The sequence below is a fragment of the Coniophora puteana genome, assembly GCF_000271625.1.
Source record: "Coniophora puteana RWD-64-598 SS2 unplaced genomic scaffold CONPUscaffold_11, whole genome shotgun sequence".
NCBI lineage: Eukaryota > Fungi > Basidiomycota > Agaricomycetes > Boletales > Coniophoraceae > Coniophora > Coniophora puteana.
This window is the reverse complement of record NW_006913063.1, coordinates 1,194,182-1,220,457: the sequence shown is the minus strand read 5'-3', so window position 1 is coordinate 1,220,457 and position 26,276 is coordinate 1,194,182. Positions and strand designations below refer to the sequence as shown.

General features: G+C 53.4%; 14 protein-coding genes across 14 annotated transcripts; 8 read left to right on the top strand and 6 right to left on the bottom strand.

Moving 5' to 3' along the window:
• The first annotated feature begins 408 nt into the window (after positions 1-408).
• On the top strand, positions 409-1,625 carry CONPUDRAFT_139015 (uncharacterized protein). Its single transcript, XM_007773979.1, has 4 exons — positions 409-619; positions 669-926; positions 980-1,141; positions 1,193-1,625. The coding sequence occupies exons 1-4, from the start codon at positions 460-462 to the stop codon at positions 1,321-1,323; spliced, it is 711 nt and encodes a 236-aa protein (XP_007772169.1). The 5' UTR covers positions 409-459; the 3' UTR covers positions 1,324-1,625.
• Positions 1,626-2,180: 555 nt separating this feature from the next.
• CONPUDRAFT_167872 (uncharacterized protein) lies at positions 2,181-3,039 on the top strand. The gene is made up of 4 exons (XM_007773978.1): positions 2,181-2,339; positions 2,391-2,651; positions 2,704-2,850; positions 2,904-3,039. Exons 1-4 carry the CDS (start codon positions 2,189-2,191, stop codon positions 3,032-3,034), a joined length of 690 nt encoding a protein of 229 aa, XP_007772168.1. The 5' UTR covers positions 2,181-2,188; the 3' UTR covers positions 3,035-3,039.
• Positions 3,040-3,515: 476 nt separating this feature from the next.
• CONPUDRAFT_109121 (Septin) lies at positions 3,516-5,299 on the top strand. The gene is made up of 5 exons (XM_007773977.1): positions 3,516-3,597; positions 3,669-3,720; positions 3,778-4,126; positions 4,190-4,763; positions 4,821-5,299. The coding sequence occupies exons 1-5, from the start codon at positions 3,541-3,543 to the stop codon at positions 4,941-4,943; spliced, it is 1,155 nt and encodes a 384-aa protein (XP_007772167.1). The 5' UTR covers positions 3,516-3,540; the 3' UTR covers positions 4,944-5,299.
• Positions 5,300-5,498: 199 nt separating this feature from the next.
• CONPUDRAFT_157032 (uncharacterized protein) lies at positions 5,499-7,941 on the bottom strand (the record flags this gene model as incomplete). The annotated part of the gene is made up of 2 exons (XM_007773976.1): positions 5,499-7,671; positions 7,733-7,941. The coding sequence occupies 2 exons, from the start codon at positions 7,939-7,941 to the stop codon at positions 5,499-5,501; spliced, it is 2,382 nt and encodes a 793-aa protein (XP_007772166.1).
• A 1,875-nt stretch (positions 7,942-9,816) lies between these two features.
• CONPUDRAFT_75631 (terpenoid synthase) lies at positions 9,817-10,983 on the top strand (the record flags this gene model as incomplete). Its single annotated transcript, XM_007773705.1, has 3 exons — positions 9,817-10,199; positions 10,273-10,567; positions 10,639-10,983. The coding sequence occupies 3 exons, from the start codon at positions 9,817-9,819 to the stop codon at positions 10,981-10,983; spliced, it is 1,023 nt and encodes a 340-aa protein (XP_007771895.1).
• A 393-nt stretch (positions 10,984-11,376) lies between these two features.
• Positions 11,377-12,148, bottom strand: CONPUDRAFT_84161 (uncharacterized protein). The gene has a single exon (XM_007773975.1). It carries the CDS (start codon positions 12,132-12,134, stop codon positions 11,922-11,924), a length of 213 nt encoding a protein of 70 aa, XP_007772165.1. The 5' UTR covers positions 12,135-12,148; the 3' UTR covers positions 11,377-11,921.
• Positions 12,134-12,553, bottom strand: CONPUDRAFT_37170 (uncharacterized protein; the record flags this gene model as incomplete). Its single annotated transcript, XM_007773550.1, has 1 exon — positions 12,134-12,553. A coding segment is annotated over one exon (420 nt), but the record flags the coding sequence as incomplete, so codon positions are not given.
• A 939-nt stretch (positions 12,554-13,492) lies between these two features.
• CONPUDRAFT_61511 (uncharacterized protein) lies at positions 13,493-13,714 on the bottom strand (the record flags this gene model as incomplete). The annotated part of the gene is made up of 1 exon (XM_007773567.1): positions 13,493-13,714. A coding segment is annotated over one exon (222 nt), but the record flags the coding sequence as incomplete, so codon positions are not given.
• A 1,722-nt stretch (positions 13,715-15,436) lies between these two features.
• Positions 15,437-15,604, bottom strand: CONPUDRAFT_35281 (uncharacterized protein; the record flags this gene model as incomplete). The annotated part of the gene is made up of 1 exon (XM_007773548.1): positions 15,437-15,604. A coding segment is annotated over one exon (168 nt), but the record flags the coding sequence as incomplete, so codon positions are not given.
• A 575-nt stretch (positions 15,605-16,179) lies between these two features.
• On the bottom strand, positions 16,180-17,292 carry CONPUDRAFT_61496 (uncharacterized protein; the record flags this gene model as incomplete). Its single annotated transcript, XM_007773565.1, has 1 exon — positions 16,180-17,292. A coding segment is annotated over one exon (1,113 nt), but the record flags the coding sequence as incomplete, so codon positions are not given.
• A 1,279-nt stretch (positions 17,293-18,571) lies between these two features.
• Positions 18,572-19,472, top strand: CONPUDRAFT_75628 (uncharacterized protein; the record flags this gene model as incomplete). The annotated part of the gene is made up of 4 exons (XM_007773704.1): positions 18,572-18,716; positions 18,775-19,203; positions 19,274-19,305; positions 19,326-19,472. 4 exons carry the CDS (start codon positions 18,572-18,574, stop codon positions 19,470-19,472), a joined length of 753 nt encoding a protein of 250 aa, XP_007771894.1.
• A 1,692-nt stretch (positions 19,473-21,164) lies between these two features.
• On the top strand, positions 21,165-22,313 carry CONPUDRAFT_92191 (terpenoid synthase; the record flags this gene model as incomplete). The annotated part of the gene is made up of 4 exons (XM_007773974.1): positions 21,165-21,306; positions 21,346-21,547; positions 21,605-21,899; positions 21,969-22,313. The coding sequence occupies 4 exons, from the start codon at positions 21,165-21,167 to the stop codon at positions 22,311-22,313; spliced, it is 984 nt and encodes a 327-aa protein (XP_007772164.1).
• Positions 22,314-22,831: 518 nt separating this feature from the next.
• On the top strand, positions 22,832-24,289 carry CONPUDRAFT_167867 (uncharacterized protein). The gene is made up of 5 exons (XM_007773973.1): positions 22,832-23,066; positions 23,124-23,336; positions 23,395-23,655; positions 23,710-23,919; positions 23,972-24,289. The coding sequence occupies exons 1-5, from the start codon at positions 23,045-23,047 to the stop codon at positions 24,079-24,081; spliced, it is 816 nt and encodes a 271-aa protein (XP_007772163.1). The 5' UTR covers positions 22,832-23,044; the 3' UTR covers positions 24,082-24,289.
• A 288-nt stretch (positions 24,290-24,577) lies between these two features.
• CONPUDRAFT_92189 (Clavaminate synthase-like protein) lies at positions 24,578-26,226 on the top strand (the record flags this gene model as incomplete). Its single annotated transcript, XM_007773972.1, has 9 exons — positions 24,578-24,641; positions 24,704-24,846; positions 24,925-25,050; positions 25,105-25,153; positions 25,214-25,325; positions 25,390-25,473; positions 25,584-25,645; positions 25,710-25,813; positions 25,885-26,226. 9 exons carry the CDS (start codon positions 24,578-24,580, stop codon positions 26,224-26,226), a joined length of 1,086 nt encoding a protein of 361 aa, XP_007772162.1.
• Between the last annotated feature and the right edge of the window lie 50 nt (positions 26,227-26,276).

The window sequence follows — 26,276 nt, the reverse complement described above, 5'->3', positions numbered from 1 at the left end:
TCTGTCAGCAGTCAATATTTCAATGTCGATGCCTCCCCATTACGCATGCAGTGTATGAACAGCAGGATTTTGCATAGCCCGACAAGTTCTCACGTTCACCTTGTATTAGCTTCACAAGTCTCAGACCACGGTTCGAGATACAGAGTGCGATGTCATTATAGGGATTTCGGGAGGGACATGTTTCTACGACACAAATCGGGCTCCCTTTAGGTTGCCGGCGAATACAATAAGCACTTGTGCGTGGTGTGGGTTTCATGCAACCATCCAATAATGTTCACCGCTTCATATCATCAAACCTGTGCATGTGCGTGCATCGTCAAATCATAGCATCAGACAGATTGCCTTGCCGAGCAGTGCTGCTATATAAACAGACAGGTACTAGGGTACTTGGTTCCAACGCTTCATCCCGGTGTTCAAAGCTGTCTCCAGGTCGTCAATACTCTACCACCATTACGCATCATGACCTCTCTGATTGTTGTTGACGATCACGACCCCCAAATCAACTACGAAGGAAATTGGATCTTCGATGAACCTGGTGTGGCTGGCACACAATACGAATATCAGGAGACAGATGCTCGCTCAAACCGAACGGGGGACACCGCGACGTTCACGTTCACTGGTATGTGTTTTACTAGACTGTCGTTTTTTCTCATCGCCATAACTCTCAGGGATATGGGTCTCTGTGTACGGCACGACTGGGGACTGCTTCAACCCCACGCTACCCAGAGGGAACTTCTCCATCGACGGAGGCGAACCGTTCCAGTTTGAAGCGCCAAGCATAACCAACATCTCGGTTTACTACCAGATGTTCTACTCTGCCATTTTGCCGGAAGGGAGCCACACGCTACAGTTCACGCGCGTAGGCCCAGATACTACGTGCGATCTCGTGCTCGACTTTATCGAGTATATTCCTTCGGTGCCGCAGAGTATGTATGTCTCGTCACTCTGCGTCGGTTTTCGTTGAGTGACAAGTTCGCAGATACAACCACTGGCACCAGCACATCATCTCAAGGCGTGTCCGTATCAGTGCTGGCAGGTAGTATTGCTGGAGGAGTTGGTGGCGTGATACTGTTTCTTGCACTAGGCCTCCTCTTGCGACGGTACCAGGTAGTAAACCAGAGGAAGCAGGATATGATTGACGGTACGATGAATCATCTTCATGCTGTGATTCGTTCTCAGTGCTGGATAATAGAGCTGATCGCTGCACGATCTCGTGCAACACTACCTGAAGAGAGGCAGGCAGGCGCGGCCGAAACACCACCTCACAGAGTAGCCAAGAGATTTATGATTGACGATTCATCTTCAATATCACCAGAACCATGATCACTGGATGAACGCACGGGGAGGGGACTAAACTCGATCGCGGAAAGCTCGTGCATGTTATGCGCTCAGGTGCGAGGTATCGCATACTTCCGCCTCTCCGAGTCGTATGAAGGTACTGTCATGTGGACATGGCGCTGAGCGTTCATTTAGATGCCTGATTGGCGCTCAGGCCTAGGGACAGCATGTGTTACTCGAGGGTAAATCGGTAGACAGTACCTTAGGCTACTCAGACGGCAGCCTCGGCCTCCGCTGCTACTCGTAAGAGTTGAGCTGCTGAAATACTAGAGACTGCCTGCGCTCCCAACATTCGGTAAACTTTCAAGGGTAAACGTCGGATGCACAGTCTTGCGTGCCCATGTAGTGGCTGATACCAGCGTTAAATGCTTCCGATCGCTCCTTCGGCGTGGTTCGGGGAAGTTGTTCGCTTCCGCATTTTCCCCATGCGTACACATGTGTACCGCGTCCATTTTGGCTGTCGGCAACAAATGCCCGCCCCGATCCTTCGCTCTTTCTCAAGGCAGTCAACATCACTGCCTTGCAATCACGCACGCTGTATACTCAAGTGTGGCGCTGTTAGTCCAGCAACACTCGATGTCTCCAGATTCCTTAAACAGCATGGCGTTGACAGTCGCAGGACCGAGGGCTCTATGATGATCGGCTTCTTTCCGTCACCGGTGAATACAATTAGCACTTACACATCGTGAATCAAGCAGGGCGCCTTTTGATACCTGTGTACATGTTGCATCATGAAATCAGTGCCCCAGGAAGTTTTCGGGCCGAGTGACGCTAATATAAAAGCGTCTAGTGGCCTACCCATTAGTCCAAATGTCACATCTCGTATCCATACTCTGTCGCAGCCCACAACATGACCTCTGTGGTAGTCGTCGATGATCAAGATCCACGGATCCAGTACGAAGGAAACTGGCTGACAGGAGTCAACGCATCAGAATACGAATACGACCGCACGGAGATGCGCTCAAATGGCATGAGCGACACGATGACTTTCAGTTTCACAGGTACGTTGAGATGGGCCTAGCTTAGAGTGTACTCACTGTCGGAACTTCCAGGCATTTGGGTATCCGTGTATGGCACGACCGGGTTTTGTCTCAGCCAGCTGCCCAAAGCGGAGTACGTCATCGACGGAGGCAGCCCGGTGGTATATGAGTCACCAAGCATGCCTCAGGTAGTGTACCACTACCAGATGTTCAAGTCAGATGTCCTGCCGGATGGTAACCATACGTTGGTATTCAACCGCACGGACCCAGACACTACGTGCGACATAGTGCTCGACTTCATCCAGTACATTCCATCGCCGCAGCAGAATGATAGTACGTTGGAATCAGCTTCGCATCGGTCTTCACTAATGTGACGAATGATCAGTGAGCACACCCTCGAAACACATTTCTGCAGCAGCACTTGGAGGTGGTCTTGCTGGAGGGATCTGTGGTGTGATATTGTTCGCTGTGATGGGCTTTCTCTTGCGCCGTTCCCGTCGAGAGATATATCGAAAGCAGGACATTATTGACAGTAAGTGTACATGAAGCACATCTGAAACATCACTCTGACCCATGTTGCCGTAGGTCTGATCGTAGCACGCGGTTACGAACCTGTGCCTGATGATGCGCAGTCCGACATATCTGAACCACCACCGTACGTAGCGGATAGGAGAGTTCGATTTTATGGTGTACCTTCAATCATATCAAGAGCATGATCACTGGAATGGAGCGTTCGGCGAAGGTTGGATCCCAGAAAGCCCGAGCTTTGTTTGCGTCAAAGTTACCTCGAAAAGATCTGTCGCGGACGACGTATACAGGGAAACGGTTGTATCTATACCCGAGCGGTGCATCAAGGTGAGATGGGTAGACCGCGCATCAGAGGAATGCATAGATAGGTCGTACCCTAGGCTGCTGACCATGACTACTCGTTGAATCGAGTTGAGGTTATCAGTGTTTCCAACCTTTGGCCAAGGTTTCCGAGAGAGCAGCTTAACAATGGCCCTCGAGTCTTGCAAGTTGACCGTAGTTTCTGAAAGAACGCATCGTTGTTATGTGAATGTGGTTTCGCATCAAGCTACAGACGGTGTCGCGTGAGATGAGAGGGGACACGCCACTGGTAGCAAACATGGCCAAATAGTGGCGGCGGAAAAGCTGGTCTTAGTTTGGTTGCTCAAAACAGTTCACGTTCGCGTCGTCGTCGAGAACAACCCCAACACACGAAATGGCCTCCCCCGCACCCCCCGTCGATGGCATTGGTATCGCCAACCTCCCCAACCAGGTGTGTATCCTGTGACAGACTCACTATTGCTGTTTAGCTGAACAGTCGCGTCCCTTTTCTTCGCGTTGTAGAGGCACAAGATTGTCGCCAAGAGCGGTGCACACTTCACCATGATGGTTGTTGGTGCGTCTCGTCATGTGGGGGTACTGTGAAGGATACCCGCTTACTCCTTTATCATAGGCGAGTCCGGTCTGGGAAAGACGACGCTCGTCAACACCCTTTTCACAACCGAGCTCTCCCCGGCGAAAAACTACACCAAGCGGCACTACAAGCAGCTTGACAAGCTCACCGAGGTCGAGATTATCAAGGCCGAGCTCGAGGAGAAGCAATTCAAGGTCAAGCTCTCCGTCATTGACACCCCCGGTTTCGGCGACTACGTCAACAACCGCGACTCGTGGTCGCCCATTGTCGATTTCATCGACGACCAGCACGAAGCGTATATGCGCCAGGAGCAGCAGCCCGAGCGCGAGGAGAAGACCGACCTCCGTGTCCACGCATGCCTGTACTTCATCCGCGCTACCGGACACACGTAAGTCCCTCCCAGTTATGGGAGGCGCGGAACACGAGGCGCTGACCAAAAAACCGCGCGCAGGCTCAAGCCGCTCGACATCGAGATCATGAAGCGCCTCGGCACGCGCGTGAACCTCATCCCGGTCATCGCGAAGGCGGACACGCTCACGCAGAACGACCTCGCCGTCTTCAAGCAGCGCATCCGCGAGGTCATCGCCGCGCAGGGCATCCGCATCTACCAGCCCCCGGTGGAGGCGGACGACGACGCGGCCGCGGAGCACGCGCGCATGCTCTCGGAGGCGATTCCCTTCTCGATCATCGGCTCGACCGAAGACGTGCAGACGCCCGACGGGCGCACCGTCAAGGGACGCGAGTACCTCTGGGGCGTTGCCGAGGTGGAGAACGAGAACCACTGCGATTTCCGCAAGCTGCGCTCGTTGTTGATAAGGACGCACATGCTGGACCTGATCTCGACGACGGAGGAGCTGCACTACGAGAACTACAGGCAGCAGCAGATGGAGACGCGCAAGTTTGGCGAGCCCAAGGTCAAGAAGGTGGATAATCCCAAGTTCAAGGAGGAGGAGGAGCAGCTCCGCCGGCGCTTCACCGAGCAGGTCAAGGCTGAGGAGGCGCGCTTCAGGCAGTGGGAGCAGCATGTGAGTTTTTTTAGTTCTTTAAAATATTTCCCAAGTGCTGACGTGTTTTCCACCCAGCTCATCGCCGAGCGCGACAGACTCAACAAGGACCTCGAGATGGCGCACAGCGCCATCAAAGCCCTCGAAGCCGAGCTCGACAACCTCCAGGCCGGCTACGGCCGCGGCACCACCAGACGGTAGACGACTCGGCGCCCTACGTCCGTGTTGTTTTCCATGCCGGCGTGCAAGCTGTTTCATTATACCCTACGCACATATCCTTCGACGCTCGTTTATTGGAATGGAAGCGGTGCCTTGACTTGTCGAACACTCCATTCACGTTCTCACTCTCGTTGGTTTCCCCCCCTGGCCCATTGGATTTCCTTTCTAATTACCTCGTTTACTTCGCCTACCGTACTTCATCTGTTTTTCTTTTTTGCAGCACTGACGATATATGACGGTAACTGCACGCACGTTTCCTGCGTTCGTCTACGCGAAGAGAATTATAAGTGACGACTGCCGAAGTCCCCAATGCTCAAAATTGAATGCAAATGTGTTCGACTGCAATTACTGTTGGTAGACGACCGACATGGGGAGAGCAATGTCTGAACAGCGACAAAGGTATAATACATGAATTACTCTATGCGTGCTTCCACAGCACGAGTGGCTTGTTGGGAGGAATGCATTCGTTCTTTATTTAAGAGTGCGAGTCGAGGAAAAGAAAAGAAAACAATTACTTCAAAAAGGAACGGATAGCGTTCAAGGGTGCACAATGCTGTTAGGCCCCTTGGCGAGGAAGCGCGCGAGCGCGTCGGGGTGCTCGCGCGCGACGGTCTCCCTGCGGACCCTGCGCTCGTGGCGCAGGCGGTTTACCTCGCCCGCGGTGAGGTCGCCGTGGTCCTCGGCCCAGTCGAGCCGCTTGTCCTCCTTGCGCGCGCGCATCTCGTCCGCGATCGCCCGCATAATCGGGCTCGGGCTCGGCTTGGCCGCGTACGGCATCTCCGCGCCCGTCTCGTCGCAGATGCGCCGGCCGTGCTCGTCCAGGCCGTACACGCTGAGCGCGCCCTTGTCCGCGGGGGCGCTCGAGGAGGTGTACGCGGCCTGGACGTCCTCGGCGGCGGCGGCGCGGAACGACTGCTTGATCTCGGGTGCGCGCGTCTGCCAGTTGCCGACGCCGACGCCGATGACGCGCTTGTCCCAGGGGAGCGTGTCGTCGAAGCCGTGCCCGTCGACGCCGCGCGCTGTGTCTGCGGGCGAGAAGCGCAGGCCGGTGAGCCCGCCGCGCGCGCCGGCGAGCAGCTGCGCGAGCTGCACGGCGAGCGTCTGCATGCGGTCGAGGCGGAGGTGGCGCACGCGCGCGTTGAAGGACGGGCCGCTGCGTCGGTCTTCGGGCGGGATGGAGGCGTAGAAGGGCAGGCCGCGTTCGAGCGAGCGCGAGAGGCGCACAAGCGTGGCTGCGAGCGGGCGCGTGGAGACGCTGAGGGTGAGCAGCGGGCGGAAGAAGGGCTTCTCGGCAAGCGTGGGCATGTACGCGTCGCGCACGGCCTTGACCTCGGGCGAGAGCGGGAGGGAGCGGCGCGGAGCTGTGGGGTCCATCACCGCGGCGTGGTGGCTCTCTGCTTCAGATTCAGCCTCGGCCTGGATGGCCTTGGGTGCCTCGGGAGGTGCCATGGGCAGAGGGTGGTGGAAGGCTACGGTGGCGCGGGCAATAGCGGTAGTGTGGATACCGCGACCGCCCTTGGGCGTCGAGGCGTCGCGCTCGCGGGCACGCTGCCTGCTGACGGCGGAGCTGAGATCGCGCTCCAGGCTCGCGCTGTCCGAGTACTTGAACTCGTCAGCGGGCGTGGGCGGGGCAAAGCCGCTCGGGTGGAAGACCTGCCCCTCAGCGTCGCGCACTTCAAAGGGAACCTTGTGCGGGTGAGGGCGCGTGCGCACGGCGCTGAGGGTGTCAAGGTCGGACTCTAGCACAGCCTCCGCGACAGCGGCGGTCTGCGCGGCGTGCTCTTCTTCCTCGTCACGCAGGTTCTCCTTGCGGCGGTGGGCACGCGAGTGGCTCGAGTGCCCCTGCGAGCCCGGGGTGACGTAGCCGCTCGAGTGGACGAGGTTGCCGTCGGCGTCGTAGTGCTCAACAGGGATTTTGCCGCGCAGACGGCGAGTGCTCGCTGAGATCTCGTCCGACATGAGCGAGTCGGAGAGGTGGGGCATGAGTGCGGCTCCCTTGTGCGAGCGCTTGCGAATCCCAGTGTTGCGCAGCGATGGGTCGCGGACCTGGGTGTTTTGGTCCTCTAGATGGTATTCGACCGGAACCTCCTCGGCCTCCTCGACGGCCACCTCCTCGCCGTTGCTGTTAGTGGCCTTCTTCTGCTTCTTATGCTGGATGTAGAAGTCGGGAACGATGTGGTCTGCGTTATACGAGTTGGTATCGAACGCACGCGCAGAGGTGTGGAAGGCGCGGGCCTGGGGCTGCATGGGGGACCTAGGAACAGTAGGTGGAATGGCTGAGCTGGCGTGCCTGGCGGCAGAGTCAGCAGGCTCTGATGCAAGTTCACCAGTCATGATCTCCCTGCGGATCGCCTCGGCATCCTCGCCCTTGGCCCACCAGCTGATACGAGTGGTGTTACGCTGCTTGCCCCAGGGCCAGCGGGCGTTGTCCATGGACTCGAGCTCGCTGGTGGGAGCACGGGGGGAGTTGTACTTCTTGAGGACGTCGGGGAAGTCGGATTCGCGGCAGAAACCGACGACGTGGTCAAACGTCTCTGGACGGCCGAGTCCATGGCGAGTTTCATAGCGGCCCTCGAGAAGGAAGACGGTGTGCGGCTCATATGCGGCCTCGGGTGGAGCTTCAAAGACCTTGCCGAGACGCTGGAAGCGGCCGCCCTTGGACCAGTAGAGCGCGCGAAGATCCTTGGGACGGGTGAAGCCACCCATGTAGCTGCGGAGGGAGCGAGGGTTAGACTCAGTGGTGCGGGGGCAGGACGATAAGGTAAACATACGTCTTGACCGGGGTGAGGGCCATGGTGATGTCCATCCGCTCGTCGCGCTCTGCCTTTTCGATGCGACGCTTGACGATGCGGACCTTTTCCTCCGCGGTGGCCTCCAGGGTGGGTGCGGGGCTCATGAGCTTGCTCTTCTTGTGGTTGCGTGCCTTGGAACCCATGAGCCGCTTCGTGACAAGCGGAACGGTTGCTGGTTGGCGAGCCATATTGACTGTGCTATGTTTGAGACGAGAAAGTTATGATAGTTTATGAGAACATACGAGAATGTTTCTGGGTGGTGTCGTGTCTGTGGGTTGGTCGGACGTTGAGGTCGACAGCGGGAGTAGTAATGGACTGGTCCGACCAATCAAGACAAGTAACAAACTTGTAACCCAAAAACTGAAGCCATATACCGACCACCTCTGTTTGTTCCTGTTTGCCCCCTATTCATCCCCGGCTTTGCCCCACTGATTCTGATGACCTCATCGCACTCACCTTCCTTATTGAGAAAACCCACCTAGAAAGTGGACCACGACGAGGTGAAAGGGGCCGGATGAATATCGATGGTTACACGCTCGCCTATAAATTCGCGCACGAACATCGTCGGGGTAACGCACTCTCACTCGCATTGGAGCAAGAACAAATTTCACTTTTCCTCCACCTGTACCGACGGCCAGCGCCGTTGGCGTGATTGATTCTATGCCTCAGTTGCTCGAATCAATGACCGCTAGGATGAAATGTAAGTAGGAGTGTACCGTCAGCCGCAAACGTCGTTCACAAGGTTATACATGACATACTGGGTAACGTCTTTCAACTTCAAAGTGATTACATGGATGCCCTCAGAATCATGTGCATCATGATGCTGGCTGCCCCTGAATTCAGATGACCTTCGCAGCGAAGGTTCTACCTAACTGCTTTGTCTGGGGACCAACGTTAAGTTTTCTCAGCCGCGTACCAGATATGGGGTTCTCCCGGTATGCCCTCAGGCATAAGCTTAATGCACCAGATAACCATACTTATCAAACTAGCTCCGCAACTCTGGCAACTGCATAGATAAAGATGCAAGACGGCCAGGAATATTTTTATGACTTACAAGGCGGCGTATCAACTTATCGTTTATGCCGTCATACAGTGTGCATGATGGTTTGAGGTGCTGCCTTGACCTACTGACTTTTCCCAAGTGTATTCGAGCTGACCCTAGGTGGGGGATTAGACTGACCAGACATGTGCATGATCACCCAACTACGATTTTTGCGACAATTTTCATCAACGGGGCAGCTCACTCTCACTCACGCATTGGAGCAAAACAGATCTGATATTTCTCTTCTTGTACCCATGGCCGCCTTCGGCGGCGTCGACCCCATCTTTGCTTAAATGAACAACCGCCAGGAGAAAAGTCCTGTACTATAAGCCGCAAACATTAACTATTCACCGGACTATACGTGACAAACCAGCCGCGTACCGTTGTTCAGCTTCACTATGCTTACAGTCAAGTGCTCATAGTTATTTTAGCTCAAAGTAATCATGCACCATGATACTAATTGCAATCAAAATCCAGATGTCCATCACAGCGGAATTTCTGCCTCTTATAATCTGCTTTGTCCGGCGGGCTAATGCGGATGGGTTTGCTCAACTTCTTACCATGTTTGAAGACCCTCTGCTTCATGTAACTCATGTCTTCAGGGTAAGCTCAACGCGGCAGACATAGCTCTGGCAAGTTCTGCGTAGATAAGGTTTGGCTGACTCGGGAATGTTAGTACTGACAGCAGGACCCGCAGATTAGGCATCTCAATATTTGCCGCCAGCCTCACGCCACGAGTGGAGCAAGATCCCAGCGAGACAAGGCCATGTATACTTTTAGTGGTTCGAGCTTAAGGTGGAGTACGGTCATCATACAATGTGAACGACCGTTTGAAGCGCAGCTACTAATTCCATGGAAGATGGCCATCCTCCTCTCCGGTCAGCCAAGGTTAGTTTTACATATTAGTGGCGCCTTGCTGAATGTTCAGGCCTAGGATTGATGACCACGGAGAATGCCAGCGGGGCATAACTAGCATGATACTTAAAGGCGGCGGAATGAGCACATTGCCCGCCACTTTAACATGTCCACCATGGACCCCTCCGAGTTCATCTTGCCGGATTTCTTTGCGACATGCCCATTCGCTTTCGGTCGTACCAACCCTCACGCCGATGTGGTCATTCCAGAAGCGCATGCGTGGATTGTCAAGCATGTCCCGTTCGTCGATCGCAAGCGAGACGAATTTATCCAAGACGGGTTCCAAGATCTCATGCCTCACTGTTATCCATGGGCCGGGAAGGAGACTCTCCGCACCATGTGCTACTTGAACAACCTTTTGTTCTTGGTGGACGACTTGACGGACGACATGAACAGTGACGAGGCCCGTGGCTTCGGCGAGTCGTTTATCCGGGTTTTGAATGACCCTGCTGTACACGACAGCTCGCAGGTTATGCAAGCAACAAGAGAGTAAGCAGGCGCCCGACAGACGCTTGCCATCCCACAGTTCACAAAGCTCACATTTCGTCCTCGATTACATCAGATTTCGCTCCCGCATCACAGGCACTGGTGTGACCGAGTCGCGCTGGTTTGGCCGGTTCCTGGCCATTTTCAAGTTGTACATAAACGCCGTATGCGCTGAAGCAGAGGACCGCGAAAATAAGCGCATCCTAGACTTGGACACGTTCACTGTCGCTCGTCGGGAAAACAGCGCCGTGATGGTGTTTTTCGCCATTACCGAGTACGCGCTCGGTATTGACCTCCCGGATGCAGTCTACGAAGACCCTACGTTCCTGCGGGTGTATGCTGACTCTGCGGACATGGTCATTTTGGTAAATGTATGTTGATGCACGGGTTTATTACCGTCTTTCTATCTTGTGGCGCTGATTCTGTGGCTTTTATGCGATAGGACGTTTTTTCCTACAACAGAGAGCAAGCTAAAGGTCTTGATGGCAATAATAACATCACTGTCTTGATGCAGACTCTCGACTTGGATCTGCAGGCCGCGGTGGATCACGTCGGTGAGATGTTTTCCCAGAAGATGGAAGGGTGCATGCGTGGTCGTGCGATGCTCCCCTCGTGGGGCGTTAAGGTTGATGCAGACGTCGAGCGCTTCTTTGATGCCCTTGATCAGTGGGTCGTGGGCAATCTCGAATGGAGCAGTCAGTCACCGCGCTACTTGGGGCCCGAGCATGAAGAGATTATGAGGACAAGACGGGTTGTGCTCAGGAAGGTTGAGACGGAAATCGAGTAGAGAAGGGAAGGACCAGGACAAGCGACGATCGGTGCCATGTGTGACAGACGGCTGTAGATATGAATAAAGCAATGAGAGAACCAATACTACATGACTTGTTTTCTTTATAGCGGGTTGAACTCACGTTGCTAGTAACCCCAGTGCTGCATATGTATACCTGTACCCATTGAAGCAAACCCAAAGCCACGGAGTAAACGAGTGCTATATGAGGACATTCGGCACTACTGTACCGAGCACCTCTGTCGCGTTGTCTAACAGTACGTCGTTGAGTATATTCATACGAGATGGAAGACAGACATCAGGGTTTCTATGGTTTGGTAACCCAGAGACTCGAGTCTGAGGATACCATGGCCATGAGACTTATTGTATGGTGCTGAAGGGGATTGGTTGGTTGGTTGGTGTATCATTTTAATGTCCTGGGGGGCGTGTGGCCCCAAGGCGGACAGTCCTACTGTAGTGTAATCTGTATCTAGAGTATGTATGTGGGGGATCTCCCCTTCTCTGGTTAATCCGTACGAGGTTTCAAGCTGACACGTGCCCGCCAGCCCGAGGGGCTGTTAGCACTTGCGAAAATAGGTTGACAAAATAAACTGAGGTCATCACGCCGTCTCCTAGGATGGATCACCCTTTCCCCTCTCCCGTGCTCCCCTGCTCCTCATCTCGGTCCCCAGTCCTTCTGTCGTCCAGCTCCGGAGTGTAACGGGTGGCTGCCGTTGCGAGACGGCTAGGCGGCTTACGCCGTGTATTTTGTTCTGTAGAGGTCTCCGTATGTTTTTCTGAAGCGTCCTGTTGTGTTGATGAATCTCATCAGCGAATGTATGGCCTTCTCGTCATTCAATAAGTGAGAAAGTGACTCAGCTTGGCGCCCGATCGCCTGTACCAGTCGACGACGGGCCCTTTCCCATGCAGGGCATTCAAATAGGTAATGTCTGATCGTTTCATCCACTTCTCTTGCGCAGTGTGTGCACGTCGCGCTGTCTACCGCCTTGATCCTGCTTAGGAATGCGTTGAGGGCGACGTGTTTTGAGCGTAGGTGCGTGAGGATCGCGCCTTGGCGTCGCGGGAGTTCGCTGAGTTGGTCCATGTGCTTTTCGGTCGCTGGTTTGAACCCTATCGCTGTGAGCCGTTGCGCTCGATCCGATGCCGTCCATTGTCTGATCCAGCTGTCCTTGATTCGCTTCTTGAGGTTTTGCTTTAGTGCTGAAACGCTCGCTGGGAGCTCCCCTTTGAGGTGGTTCGGTAGCTTTCTATTCTCGTTCGCCCTCTTCCCTTCCGTCGCTGCGTCCTTCGCGGCCTTGTCCGCTTCCTCGTTCCCTCTTATCCCCTTGTGCCCCGCTAACCATACCATTTCTATCTCGGTCCCTGTCATCTCCGTGCTGATTTTCTTCGCCTGTCGCCAGATTGGGGGGATCAGGTAGTGACCTGGGCTCGTCGACGACGGCTCTCGTAAAGCCTGGAGTGCCGCCTGGCTGTCAACGTATACTGCGACTTGGCACCCTTCTGCACCTCGTTCTTTCGCTAGCATGTCGAGTGCGAGCGATACCCCGACGAGCTCGCCCTCGAAAACGGTGTGTCGCGACTCCGAGCCTAGGTGGTATTTGGCCACTTTCTCTGTTCCGTTAGGACGGCGGATCACCGCTGCCGCCCCAATCTTCCCTTGGTATCCCGATCCGTCTGAGTATATCGCCCATCGCCGTGCTGGTAACGCGTTGTGTTCCGCTAGCGAGGTCGGCTTGTCTTTTGCTATGTGTATCGTGAAGTGCTGTGCACAGTTTCGCATGGGTGCCCGATGTAGCGGTTCGAGGTCGCCGACTGGAATGGATAGCCGGTGTGCTAGTAGGTGGAGCGCCGAGCGGTGCCGTTTCACTAGGCGCTTTGCTGCGTTGGTGAATCTTGCGGCCACCGGGTTCGTCGCCGGCAGGGTTGCTAGTCGGAGGGCTCCTCTGTGGAGGATCTTCTGTACCGTGAATGCCACCGGCGTGACATTGGCGAGGATCTGAAGAACGTCCGTCGGGGTGGTCCTCATGGCCCCCGTCATCGGGCATAGCGCTATTCGTTGTGCGCTAGCAAACTTGTTCATCAACCCTTGGGAGCCTCTTGCTTTTCGGAGATCAACCCCGAGCGGCGGTGGCAGCCAGACTTCGCTAGCGTAGAACATTTTCGGTAGGACTACCGCGTTGAATAACTTGCGGACCAGCTTGAATGGCATTCCTGTAGAGGGGCGTGCGAGACGACAAAGCTGCAAGGAGTACGTCGTACCTTTCTTTATCGCTGCAGCGGCTTGCTCTCGCCACCGCAGTTCCTGATCCATCACTACTCCCAGTAGTTTGTGTTGTTTCTTCGGCGTTATAACGTGACCCTCTACCAACATATCCGGGCGCTCCTTTGCCCGGTTGTGCCCAAAGTCAATCAGTCCGAATTTTGATACCTCAAATTTTGAGTTATGTTCGCGTGCCCATTGCAGTGCCCCTCCCGGGCGTTCAAGCATGTCCCCCAGTCGTCGATGCGTGTCGTGATAGGTTTTGCCCCGCGCGAGGAGCGTTGTGTCGTCAACGTATCCAATTACCAGTTCATTCCGGCGGTCGGTGTCTGCAATGCGTAACATCCGCGAGCAGTAGATCACATATAAGAGCATAGAGAAGGGGTCACCTTGTACGATCCCATTGCGTATGGCTATCTCTGCGGACGTGTAGTCATCAAATCTGAGGCATGTTCGGCGGTCTGTGAGCATTGCCTCTGCGAAGGCGATCGTATCTGCCGGTAGGCGTAGTAATTTCATTTCGTGAATTAGCATGTCGCTCACCGCATTAGGGAACGCCCCCTCAATGTCAAGGAAGAGCACAGAGATCACGTCGCCCGCTCGCCATGCCTTCTTGATCGTGTTTTCTAGCGTGAGGAGGGCATCCGTGGTACTCCGACCCGGGCGTCCCCCGAAAGCCGTTTCCGGCAGTAGATTTCTTTTCTCCAGTAGCGCTGAGGTCCGTGCTGTGATAATGGCTGAGTAGAGTTTTGCTATGGTGTTGACCAGTGCGATTGGACGGTAAGCTTTCGGGATCGTGTAGTCCGGCTTGCTGGGTTTTCGAAGGACCACCGTGGTGAAGACACGCCAGTCGTCCGCAAAGAGTCCATGTGTGAGGGCAGCGTTGAAGATACGGAGGAGGTGGGGCGCCAAGAGGTCTATGCAGCGCCTGTATACCACGTTTGGTATGCCGTCCGGTCCGGCAGCCTTGTATGGGCTCGCATTGTTGGCTGCCAGTCGTAGCTCCTCCTCCGTGATGAGGCCTTGGCTTGCGTAGGGCGTCCCGTATTCGTATCCCTCTGGTACCGATGAGGCTTCGGGTGGTGGGGGGAAGAAGGCGCTAGCGAGAGCCTCTGCCTTCTCGCTGTTCGTTGTGCACGTGTTGCCATGGTGAGTGAGGTTGGGTATGCGGGCCCTGCCGCCATCTGTCGCTGGGGTTACAATGTACCGGTGCGCCGTCCACAGTGAGTGGGAGTCCAACTCCTCGAGGAAGTCCTGCCAATGGTCTTTCCGTGCCTTGTCAACCGCATCTGTGAAGTCCCGACACGCCCTCTCGTAGTCTTCATGGGCCGGGTGTTCAGGTACGCCGCGCATAGCGTTCCTCGTACGCACCAGGTTGTTTTTCTTTTCCTTCATCTTCTTCAAGTCCCTGGTCCACCACCTCTTCGAGAAGGGGCATACCTTTGAGAGGGGCACTTTCCTCTCGATGGTCGCCTGTACCGCCTCTTCCATCCTCCGCCCATACTCGTTCAACGCCCGCTGCGTTCCCGGCACCCCCATCTCTCCCATCCTCCTCAGTTCCTCCGCCAGGTCCGTCTTGAACTCCTTCCACTCAACGTCTCTAAAATCCCGTCTCGGCTCCTCCTCCTGCCTCCGCAGTCTCACATCCACCACGGTCTTGATCGGGACGTGATCGGCACGCACAGCGTGCAGTCCCGGGACCACGTCGCACTCGATTATGCAATCGAGTGTGTGCTCTGAGCACCATACGTTATCGGGGCGAGTCCAGTTCTTCGTCCTGGATTGACGTAAGGTGGGTATGCCCTCCGGCAGAGCCATCGTGAGCCCGTATGTTGCCACTAGCTGGATCAGAGCCTCCGCCTCCATCAGAGCCGCTGCCGTGAAGAGCTGTGTGTTTCGCGCTTTGTCCCACATGGGGTGGTGGCGGTTAAAGTCCCCCATCCAGAGTAGGTGATCCGCCTCCGTGAGACGTAGATGGTCTTCGTCCATGAACGTCTCGAGGGTCTCTAGCACTGTCCGTGAATCTCCCGGATTGTAGATATTGAAGACCACAATGCGGCCGCCTGTCGTCGCGAATTCCGTGAGGACAACATCCCGAGATGGGAAGGGTGTCCCCGACCAGTCATTCGTGACCAGCTTCTTATTTACGAGCGTGACTGCCCGAACTTTTCCTGTACCTGCCGAGGAAAACTTGTCAGAGGGGTAGATGACTCGCCACGCTGACGTAGCTCTCGTGTTGCCTAGCTTATCTAGGCAGGGTTCCTGTAGCAGAATGACGTCCCAATCGTTCGCCAGCGATCCGTTGAGAAGGTCCTCGTGTGCGTATCGTGAATTATTCATATTTAGTTGTAGTATTCGCATCGGCGCGTCGGTGGGTTCGCTATTCATATTGACGGTTCAGGTGTTGCTGGCTTGGCGCTAGGACGTTTCAAGGAGGATGACGTGGGCGCAGCAGGGAAGAGGCTGCGTAGCGATTTCTGCTTCATCGTGTTGGTTGTGCTGTTCGACTTGGAGGTAGTCGCCTGCTGCGTCCGCTCCGGCTTCTTCGTCGTGACCGTCCTCTGGTCCCCCTTCCCAGTACTCTCCGCGAGCACTTCTCCCTCCGCTGTCTCCGCCTCCCTCCCTTCCGCTGTTGCTTTCTCCCTGCCCTCCTCCACCCGTCCCTTCTCCTTGTCCACTCGCTCACCGACCCCGGCACCCCTTCCGGTGCTCCCTCCCTCTCCAACCTCGGCACCCTTCTCGGTGCTCCCTCCCTCTTTTCCTGCCACTGTCCTCTTCCCTGTCAGACCCGAGAACGAGAGTGCCCCTAGTATATCCTCGCTGACCCCCATCTCAGTTGCTGTGAAGGGCGCCATAGGGGTGGATGCCGGTGTGGTGTACGTGGAGGGGGGGAGCATCTCCGTCTCCTCCTCGCGTTGGTGGCATTCCGGTCGGGCCCAGCTGCCCACCGTCGAATAGAGGGGGAGGCTGTTCTCCGGGTATTTCGCATCTAGTTCCTTCCGCTTCTGTTCGGCCACCGGGCAGTTTCTGTCCCAGCTCGCGTGCGTGCTCTTCTTGCATGAGGCGCAGTGCATGGCGCCGTGATTGTTGCAGTTGGCCGTCCTATGGTCCTCCCCGCATTGGGCACAGGTGTCGCGCGGGGCTAGGCACAGCGCTGCGACATGGCCCCACAGTTGGCACTTCGCACATCTAATCGGCTCCTTTTTGTCTTTGCGTACCGAGAGCTTGTCGTGGTCCGCTACCATTCCGTTCATTATGAGTCCATTGGCGGTGATGGGGTCCCTGCAATAGACCACTGCGTGAGCAAACCGTTGGTCTGGACGGCGCTTGATGGGTGCCCTTGCCCATCTCGCTGCCATGAGAGCACCTCTATAGAGACCATTCGCCTCCTCGCAGCTCCGTAATACGTCTGGCGCCGTGATCTCTGTCGGGAGGGGAATGAATTTCACGAAAACGTTGAATGCCTGGGGCCGGTAGTGGAGGTCGTCACCGAGGATGGATGCCAGGCTCGAGGCGCCAGTTGGCGAGCGTAACCAGTCGGCCGCGTCTTCCGTGAGCATCTCCACTAAGATGCAGGTGCGTTGGGGCCGGGAGACATTTCGAATCTTGAGTTCGGGGGACTCGTCCATCTTGGTCGCGTCGAGGATGAGCTGGAGACGACTCGCCGTTTCTTTAGCTGATAGGGTAGTGGGATATGCTGTCGCCTCTGGGGGGATGTCGAACATGATTTGCCGTCGCTTGATCGATGCCTTGGCTGCTTGGTTGAGCTGAGCTTCTGACTGGGGATCCTTGAGAGCCTGCGTGACGACGTCTCGAAAGCTCGGACGAGGGCCGGCCTTAGGCGTGGATGGATTGCCAGTGGTTATATCCGTCCGAGTGGACGTCTCCAGTCGTTTGTTGGTGTCCGCCAGCGAGATGGCTGCGTCTTGTACTCTCGCAACATGTGGCGAGAGGCTGGCCACCAGTGAATTCGTCGCTCTCTCCACCACCGCCTCTATCGCCTTCTTCGCCACCACCTCTGCCCACTTCTCCGCCTTCGCCTCCTCCATTTCCTTCTCCACCACCACCGCCGCCGCCCTCAGTGTCGTCCTGTCTTGCATTGGAATGGATGACAGGTTCGCTACGTTGAAGAGTATTGTCGCTATCGTTTGAAGGTTGAACTGCTGGCCATGCGGGAGCCAGCCTTGCCTCTCCAGGTGTTTCTTTGCATTCTGCAGCGTAGGCCCTTCGGGGGTGTCTGTCTTCTTAGCTGTAGCGGATTTGGTACCCGCCGCCGTTGGGATTCTACTGCCGTTGTTGCTGGGTGCGGGTGATGAGTTTCTCGTCGTTCGCCTAGTGTCAGCAGCCTCTAACGCTGCCGACTGCATGCCGTCTCCTTCCTCGGTGTCCAGTGTGTTAGTTGTAGTGATAAAGTTCTACGAGAGTGTTTTAAAGATATGTTCTATTCCAATTTGTAACCACAGAACTGTGCTAGAATGGCTGAGGGCGACGTCGGAAGTCGGGGTCCTCGGGGTGCCGGAACTAGCAGGTGGTGGTTACTGAGAAAGGAATTGCTGAAGGGGATTGAGATGGTAGATAGCCCATAAAAGCAAGACAGGGAAGAACACAGGACAACTAACCATGAACTCTTGGATCGTTTTGGCAGGGCGTCCGTACCATTTCTTTAGGACTTGATGATTGCATCAAGAAACGAATATTCGACGTAGAGAAACGAACGTGGGATATCTAAGCGGGGAGATTTCGGACTCGATCCTGCATGGCTCTTTCTTCGGGACTTGCCACAGGTCTGAATAAGCTGTGTCTAGCTGTCACATGTTATACCCCAGAGCGCTAAATTTTTAAACAAGTTGCGGTGTTCTAAATATCCTCCTCGTCTGTATCCTACTTTCGGATGACCATCACACTATTATCTTGGGGAAGCTCTGCTCGTTGCGTCGCCGATTCCCCGTCCGCTTCAATAGCGTCAGTTCAAAGCAAGATTTGATCGACATTAACCCAAGAGCGCCACAGCCATCGTACTAGACCAGCAACCATTAGGACAAGCCCTGGATCATCCACCATGCATCGAGGAAGTAATTGGAGGGATATCTCAGCATTCTCCGCCGTCGCATTAATGAAAGGGCCGCAGGCGCCTGCAGTACAAGCTTTGGACCTTACCGTCTATTCCTTGCAAAGTTGTTGCGGGCCCTCGAGCCGGGGAGTTGGCGCCGTGCCAATGCTGTGTTTTTGATGACCTCTCTGACCCAAATCTGGCCTTGCCGGGGTATATAAGGCCGCATGTGCTGACCATCATCAACGTCTGGAACCATTCAAACCCACACCGAGAGCATGACATCTATCGCGATTGTGGACGATCGCAGCGCCTCCATACAATACAGCGGAAACTGGGTGCCGGGGGGCACCAGCTTTGAATACGACACCACTACCACGGGATCGAATTCAACCGGGGACACCGCGACCTTCACGTTTACAGGTACGCGCTCAACTGCTCGAGAGATGTAACACACTCTTCTCACAAGACGTTTCACTAGGAACGTGGGTCTCGGTATACGGAACTACAGGATCGACCTCTACTAACGGGATACCTACGATTCAATTCACCGTTGACGGAGGAGCTCCGGTTTTGTTTACGGCGCCAAACGTTTCTGTACAAGCCCTGTATCATTATCAGACGTTTGCATCTGATGTTCTGGATGACACGACTCATACTCTAGTCATCAAAAACACGAGCCCAGGCTGCCCGCCGGCGCTGTGCACAGCGTGGATTGACTTCATCGAATATATCCCGTCGCAAGCTAGCTGTATGATTATTGTTTCCTTCATCCGATCTTCATCCTCTGACAAAGTTTGGGGGACAGCGTCCACATCAGTTCCGTCATCATCGCCGTCTTCGCCTGCAACATCATCCTCTGGGACCGCCAGTCATACGTCTAATGTGGCACTTGCAGCCGGCATCGGAGGTGGGTTGGGTGGGGCTATCCTGCTTGCCGCGTTAGCCTTGCTGTTATTCTACTATCGAAAATATCGCAGGGAAAGGCGTCAGAGACTACAGTTGGTTGATGGTGAGTAGCTCTCCATTCAGTATGACCTTGCTTCTGAGGATATAGCAGAAATGGCTGCTCGTACTTACCAACCAATTATCACGGAGCATCAAGCGTCTGAGGTCTCCAGCAGCTCAGCTGGACGTCTGCAAACAGCGATTGAACGCCTACCGCGTCGAAAGGGTTAACACGACAAAAGACGAACATATTGTCGATTACGATTTTCATTTATTAATCCCCTCTTCCTATCGTGTCCATCGATTCAACGCTACCTATGTGTTGGCTCTAATACAGCTTGCTTTGGATGGTACGGCTATGTCTTATGGTGAGTGTACAAAAAATTTCTTTCATTGTGCTAATAAAGGTGTTCGTTGGCACTGAGTCCGTCTACGCGAAGACGCTTGGTGTCATGGACTCCACGTTTCCTTTGTGCCCAACCAATAATCGTCAGTAGATTTGTGTTTTGGGACGGCTGGGCGACTTTCGTGCTTCTTGCTCTCAGGCCCTAGACACGATATAAGCCACCTGGCAGTCATGAGGTAGACTTTTTTGAGCTCTCAGAGCTCGTTATCAAGTCCAGCGTCCCCGGCTCAGGCTTTCTGAATTCGGATACCTATCTGTTCCATTATCCACTAGCGGTACGCCTAGCCGCCTCCTTCCTGAGTGTGCTCGCTATGTCGAGCCACCGGTAACAAAGTAAGATCGTAAGTTCTCGTACTTGCTCATCAGCGTACACAATATATCTATCCCTGACGATGCTGCATGTCAGTTGACTATGCAGGCCATGCTAAGCAGTTCTAAACAGGGTAGGCTAGTGTTCGTATCTGTAACATTGGGGCCATTTGATCAAACACCTCGGCGATGGCGCCGAAGACGTGCATTTATCGTTAGTGGGGGCTTCATATTCTCATTCTCGTTATGGTCCTCTTCACGCCTGCTGTCCACTTGCATCTGCTAGGACGTTATAAACCCAACGAGGCTTCAACGTCCGCGCTTATCTGCTCAACTAGGTGATGAAAGTCACTTCGCAAGTATCAAAAACTGGATGACTGTCCTGTTCCATTCCCCGTTCTACCACGTCTTGTCGACGTCTTGGTTCAAATTAATTGAGTAAAAAGCAATGTTCAAGATATCCTGTTTCTCAACGCAGATAGAATTTTCTTTCCAATCTACGAGTTTCGGTCAAAACAATTATCTTTGAATTTTGCGTACAACTCGCACGCTTTGGGTGAACGTTAAGACAAAGTTCTGAGTGAAACAGGGCAGCTTTGAAGCAATTTCTTTATCTTTATCCCGTAGAGCTCAGGTTTCAAATACCATAATCCTTTCCGGCCGCAGGTTTACATAGGCTAGTGTGCTCTGCTGAAGTATATACCTTTATACCTTGATTCGTGCTTGATTAGGCTTGTCATAAGTTACGGGAATATAATTGATTATCTCCCACATCACTCAGATCAATGCTGTGCTACACTTTATTGTTGGGTAGATCTCGAGCCCATAAACTAAACATTTAGATAGTACAGAGCAAGAGCAACCAAGTTCATGTTTATTGCATGCTTCGTTAAGGGTGCCCTGTTTCAAGGCCCACGGATAGTACAGTTCCTGGACGCGGAAGATTATATGTTTCACTAGAAATGAAAAGTGCGGGTGGAGCAGGGCCTTGTCGCAAATGATATTGCAGATACATGGGAGCACCCCTGACATAAATTCAGCAACCACTCAGCGTTCAAAACATACAGCTAGGTTTTGCTTGCCCAAAAAGGTATGTCTTAACGATATTCACGGATTGTATCGAATGGAGTTCGTCAGATCAAGCGCCTACTAAGTTAGATAAAAAGCAATGAAACTGGAGCACTCTCCTCCAGACAAACATCCTCACCATGGGTTTGCCTCAAGCCACCGAGTTCGTCTTACCCGACTTCTTTGCTCCCTGCCCATTCACTCTCGGCCTTACCAACCCTCACGCTGATACCGTATTTCCAGAGGCGCGGGCCTGGATTGGCAAGTTCCTCCCGTTTTCCGGTCGCAAGTGACGCGAGTTCGTCCATTCCGAGCTTGAAGGTCTTGCCTGGCACTGTGATCCATGGGCTGGGAAGGAGGGATTCCGCACCATATGCGACTTTCAAAACCTGTTATTTCTAATGGACGAGCTGACCGATGAGATGAGCGGCGAAGACGCTCGTGTTGTTGGAGAGTCGTTTATCCGAGTGTTAAAAGATCCAAGCGTAGATAATGAGTCGATTATCGCTCAGGCGACCAGAGAGTAAGCATGAATCTAGCAAGCGATCATTGAACTTTCCAAAGCTGATGTGTCTATTAGGTTTCGCACTCGAATCGCAGACGACGTTGCGACGAAGTCGGTTTGGTTTGGTCGATTTGTAGCGATCTGCAAGTCGTACGCAGATGCCACGTACATCGAGGCTGAGCACCGCGAGAATAATCGCGTACTAGACTTGGACGACTTCGTTATTGCCCGTCGCGAGAACAGCGCCGTGCGGTGTTGCTTCTCCATCAACGAGCACGCGCTCGGCATTGATCTCCCAGACTCTGTCTTTGAAGATCCTGAATTCTTGCGCATGTATTTTGATGCTGTTGATATGATCGTCATCGTCAATGTGAGTAAGCGGGCCTGATTACCACCGCCTTCCATTCTTGTAGCAAGTACTGACCTCGTCATGGATCAGGATGTGTACTCCTATAATATGGAACAAGCTAAGGGCCTCGCTGGCAACAATGTTGTTACCGTACTTGAACAGGCCCTCGGCGTGGATCTTCAAGCCGCGGTGAACCGTGGAGGCGAGATGTTTGCGCAGAAGATGGAAGGATATGTGCGTGGTCGTGGGGTGCCCCCTTCGTGGGGCGCCAAGGTTGATGCAGACGTCGAGCATTTCTTTGACTCCGTTGATCAGTGGATCGTTGGGAATCTCGAGTGGAGCACCGAGACGTCGCGCTACTTGGGACCTGATCATGAAGAGATCATGAAGACGGGGCGGGTGGTATTAAGAAAGATTGAATCAAAAACCAAGTAGACCCGGAGAAGGGGAGGGATAGAAGATAACTTACTAGTACTAGCACAAATTGTGATAGGCAGCTTTAGACAGAACTGAGGCAATGAATGGTCTACAACAGATGACCTAAGTCATTCAACGTATCCTGTGTGATATCCAGGGCACAGTTGAGGAAATCACGTTGCTGTTAATCAGAGTGCTGCACCTGCATTGATGTTTGGGATTGTCCTGCCAGTGGATTTGTACCTGGCAAGACGCGAACGGACATGGGATTTGTAAGTAGAAAGATTGTCTAACACATTCCCACGGATCTTTCTTCCGGACTTTAACCTGCGGTCCGAATCAACTGGGTTTGGCTGTCTCACCCCAGGGCGCTACGTCGTGGCTCAAAACTGTAATAAGGCTCTAGTAGCTCTCTGCCTTTATCGTGCCTGACAATGATGCCCTGCTCTTTCATTTGCTGTACGTGGCAGCAGTACCATATATGCTGATTCGGTTTCAATCATCCTTAACCCTAGAGCCACCTAGAACACATGCAGCCATCCTACACCGGCGATGTTTGGGACAAGCCACTGGCTGTGCGAAGAACTACATTGAGATTGTCTACTAGAGGGAACCTCAGGCCTCAATGTTTATCGCTCAACAAACCCGTCATTACAATGAATGGGTCGCCGAGGGTCATCGGTGGCTTTCTGGAAGGTCCGGATCTTGCCGCCCGTTCCTTGTGAATTAATTGGTTACTGGCCATACGCATGGCCTGCGAGCTGAGAGCCAGTGAGTTCTCAGCGCTGTGTTTTGATGATTCCTTGGTACCTGGCTTTCCAAATCTAGCCCTGTCTGGGTATATAAGACGACGTGTACCGATCGTTTTTAAGCTCGAAACCAACCACTCGAAGGTGATGGCATCTATCGTGGTCGTCGATGATCGTGACGCCTCCATACAGTACAATGGGAACTGGGGGACCGGTGGAATCTACCCTGAGTACGAGAACACTACTTTCAGTTCAACTCAGAATGGAGACACCGCGACGTTTGCATTCACAGGTGCGAGTCCAACCCTTCCAGAGACGTAACGTGCCTTATTCGCAGGGTTTCTCACTAGGCACATGGGTCTCGGTATACGGAACTACAGGGTGGACTAGCACCAACGGGGTGCCTACGACTCAGTTCACCGTCGACGGAGGGTCGCCAGTTTCGTTTACAGCGCCAAATGTTACTGGCTGGCCCTTGTATCATTATCAGATGTTCGCATCCGATGCTTTGAATGATACGACGCATACACTGGTTATCGAGAACACGAGCCCAAGCTGCCCGTGCACGGCGTGGTTGGATTTCATTGAATACATGCCGTCACAACCCAGTAGTAGGTGGACCATTTCCTCCATCAGGTCTTCGTTCACTAACAAACTTTGACTAGCAGCATCCAAGTCAGCAAGCTCATCATCATCTCCGTCGCCATCCGCGGCATCACCCTCTGGGACCACAAACCATAGGTCTACAGTCGCACTTGCAGCCGGTATCGGAGGTGGGCTTGGTGGAGCTGCCCTGCTTATCACGTTAGCCTTGCTATTTTTCTATTACCGCAACTACCGCAGGGAAAGGCATCAAAGACTACAATTAGCCGATGGTGAGCAACTATTTGTTCTTCGTAGTCTTGCTTCTGATGATATACACAATAGAAATGGCGGCTCGTGGTTACCAACCGATAAGTACGCAGTATCAAACATCTGAATTTTCTAGCACCTCAGCTGGACGTCTGCGAACAACGATCGAACGCGTGCCACGATGAGAAGGCTAATACGGCAAAATATGAACATTTTGTCAACTACAATTTGTTTATTTATCTCTTCTTCCTATCGTGTATATCGATTCAACGCACCCAACTATATGCTGTCTCTAATACAGCTTACTTTGTATATAGAAGTACGGATAGAACGTACAGTGGGTACACAAATCTTGACCTTGGTTTTGCGCTAATAAAGGCTTTCACTGACACCGAAACCTACTGCGCGAAGACGCTTGATGATGCCACGCATGGCGCTATTCTCAGCCGCAGGCCTTACCCCGCCCTTGCGCCCAACAGTCGCTCATCAGATTCTCAGATACCATGTTGTGGAACTTCTATATGCTTTTTGCCGCTTCTTGTTCCCAGGTCCTAGCTCACGATTTTAGCCACTCGGTCATGAGGTGTAGCTATTTTTGAGCTATCAGAGCTCGTTATCAGGTCCAGCCTCCCCCGACTTTCTTCATTCGCTTACCCATCTGCCCCAACATACACCAGCCGTATGCCTAGCCTCCTGCTTCCTGAGTGTACTCGCTACGTCGAGCCACCGACAACGAAGGAATATCGTAAGCACTTGTGCTCTCTCTTAACGCGTAATATAGCTGTTACTTATGATGCTGAGCTTCAGTCGACTATGTGGACCTTGCTGTTATCGACCTTGAGAGAGCCAGTACACTAGATGGCCGTGCAGAAGCGATCAAGCAGCTTCAGGGCGCCCTCCAAACCCAAGGCTTTGTGTATGTCATTAACCATGGGTACACCAAGGCACAGGTAAGTTTGCTTAGGAAAATATACAACCTAAGGTGATAGGGCATGCTGAATTGGTTCCGCCTCGACTTTGGTTTAAAGAGGGATAGAATGTTTGACATAGCCGATGTCGCGTTTTCTGCCGTTCCCATTGAGGAAAAGCAAACTTATGCAGCGAACATTGAGAAAGTAGGGTATTATCAGGGATATAAGCCTCGTCAGTACTGGGTACGTTTCATCGTTCCTCATCCGTCGTAAGTGGACTGAACTGCTTGGTAACAGAAAGTTGGTACCGACAACGACGTCCGAGACCAGATTGATGCATACGCGAGTGAGTGCTATCGTGGCCTTAATAACTCTATCTCTTTCGCAAGGACACTGACGATAGAAGTCAACAAAAACGTGTATAGGCGTCCCCAGCCGCAGGCTCTGAGGCCATTCTTGCCTGAGATTGAGGACTTCGCCAAGCACAACCACCTTAATATTGTTCACCCTTTGCTAAGGTACACCGGACTCACGTTATCCTAACCTCATTTGAGTTTCTGATGCAGCGCCTTGCGATGGAAGGCTTATAGCACTCAGTCTCGATTTACCTGAGGATGTCTTGGTGGACAAACATACATTCGAGGGTACCAGTGAAAGCTGCTGTACGTAAGCCTCATTATCAAAGCTTACAAGCTAACAAATGGAATCTAGTCAGGACTCTGAAATAGTAAGTTCGTCTATCTGTGCACCACCAACTAACTGGTAATGCCATCAAGCTATCGGAGGAGTCCCGAAGAAGAGGAGAAGTCAAAGAATGTTTGGCTCAAGGGCCACACAGGTAAGCAGCTCGCCGAGTTGCTCTTAGGATTCAAATTGTAGCCCTAATGGTTTAATTCCTTAAGATATTGGAACGCTCTCCCTTCTCTGGAGCCAGCCTGTGAGTGCCCTCCAAATCTTATCGCCTGAGGGCAAGTGGAAGTGGGTCCGTCACCTCGACAATGCTGTTGTAAGTTACTCTGTTTGTTCATCTAGCAAATACATCTGACAGACAATCTCGTTGTCACGTATCTTTCTTAGATCGTCAACACCGGAGACATGCTCAGGTTTCTGACCGGCGGCTTCATAAAGCCCACCATTCACCGCGTCACTCAACCTCCTGCGGATCAGCAGGGATATGACCGTCTCGGGTTATTCTACTTCTGCATGCCGGACGATGATGTCGTACTCGAACCTGTGTCTGGAAGTCCTGTGCTCGACAAGATAGGGATAGAGGCACCGTTCCCTGACGGCAGAACGTTTACTGCGCAGCAGTGGCGTCTCGCCCGGATGACTACTTACGGAAGAACTGAACTCAAAAAGGGAGAAGGAAACGTCGAGACGGAAATGGTTCAGGGTGCTGTAGTGAGGCATTACAATTGACTTTAGCCGACGGAGCAAGTTACTGCACAGCCTTAAATGTGTTGACTTAA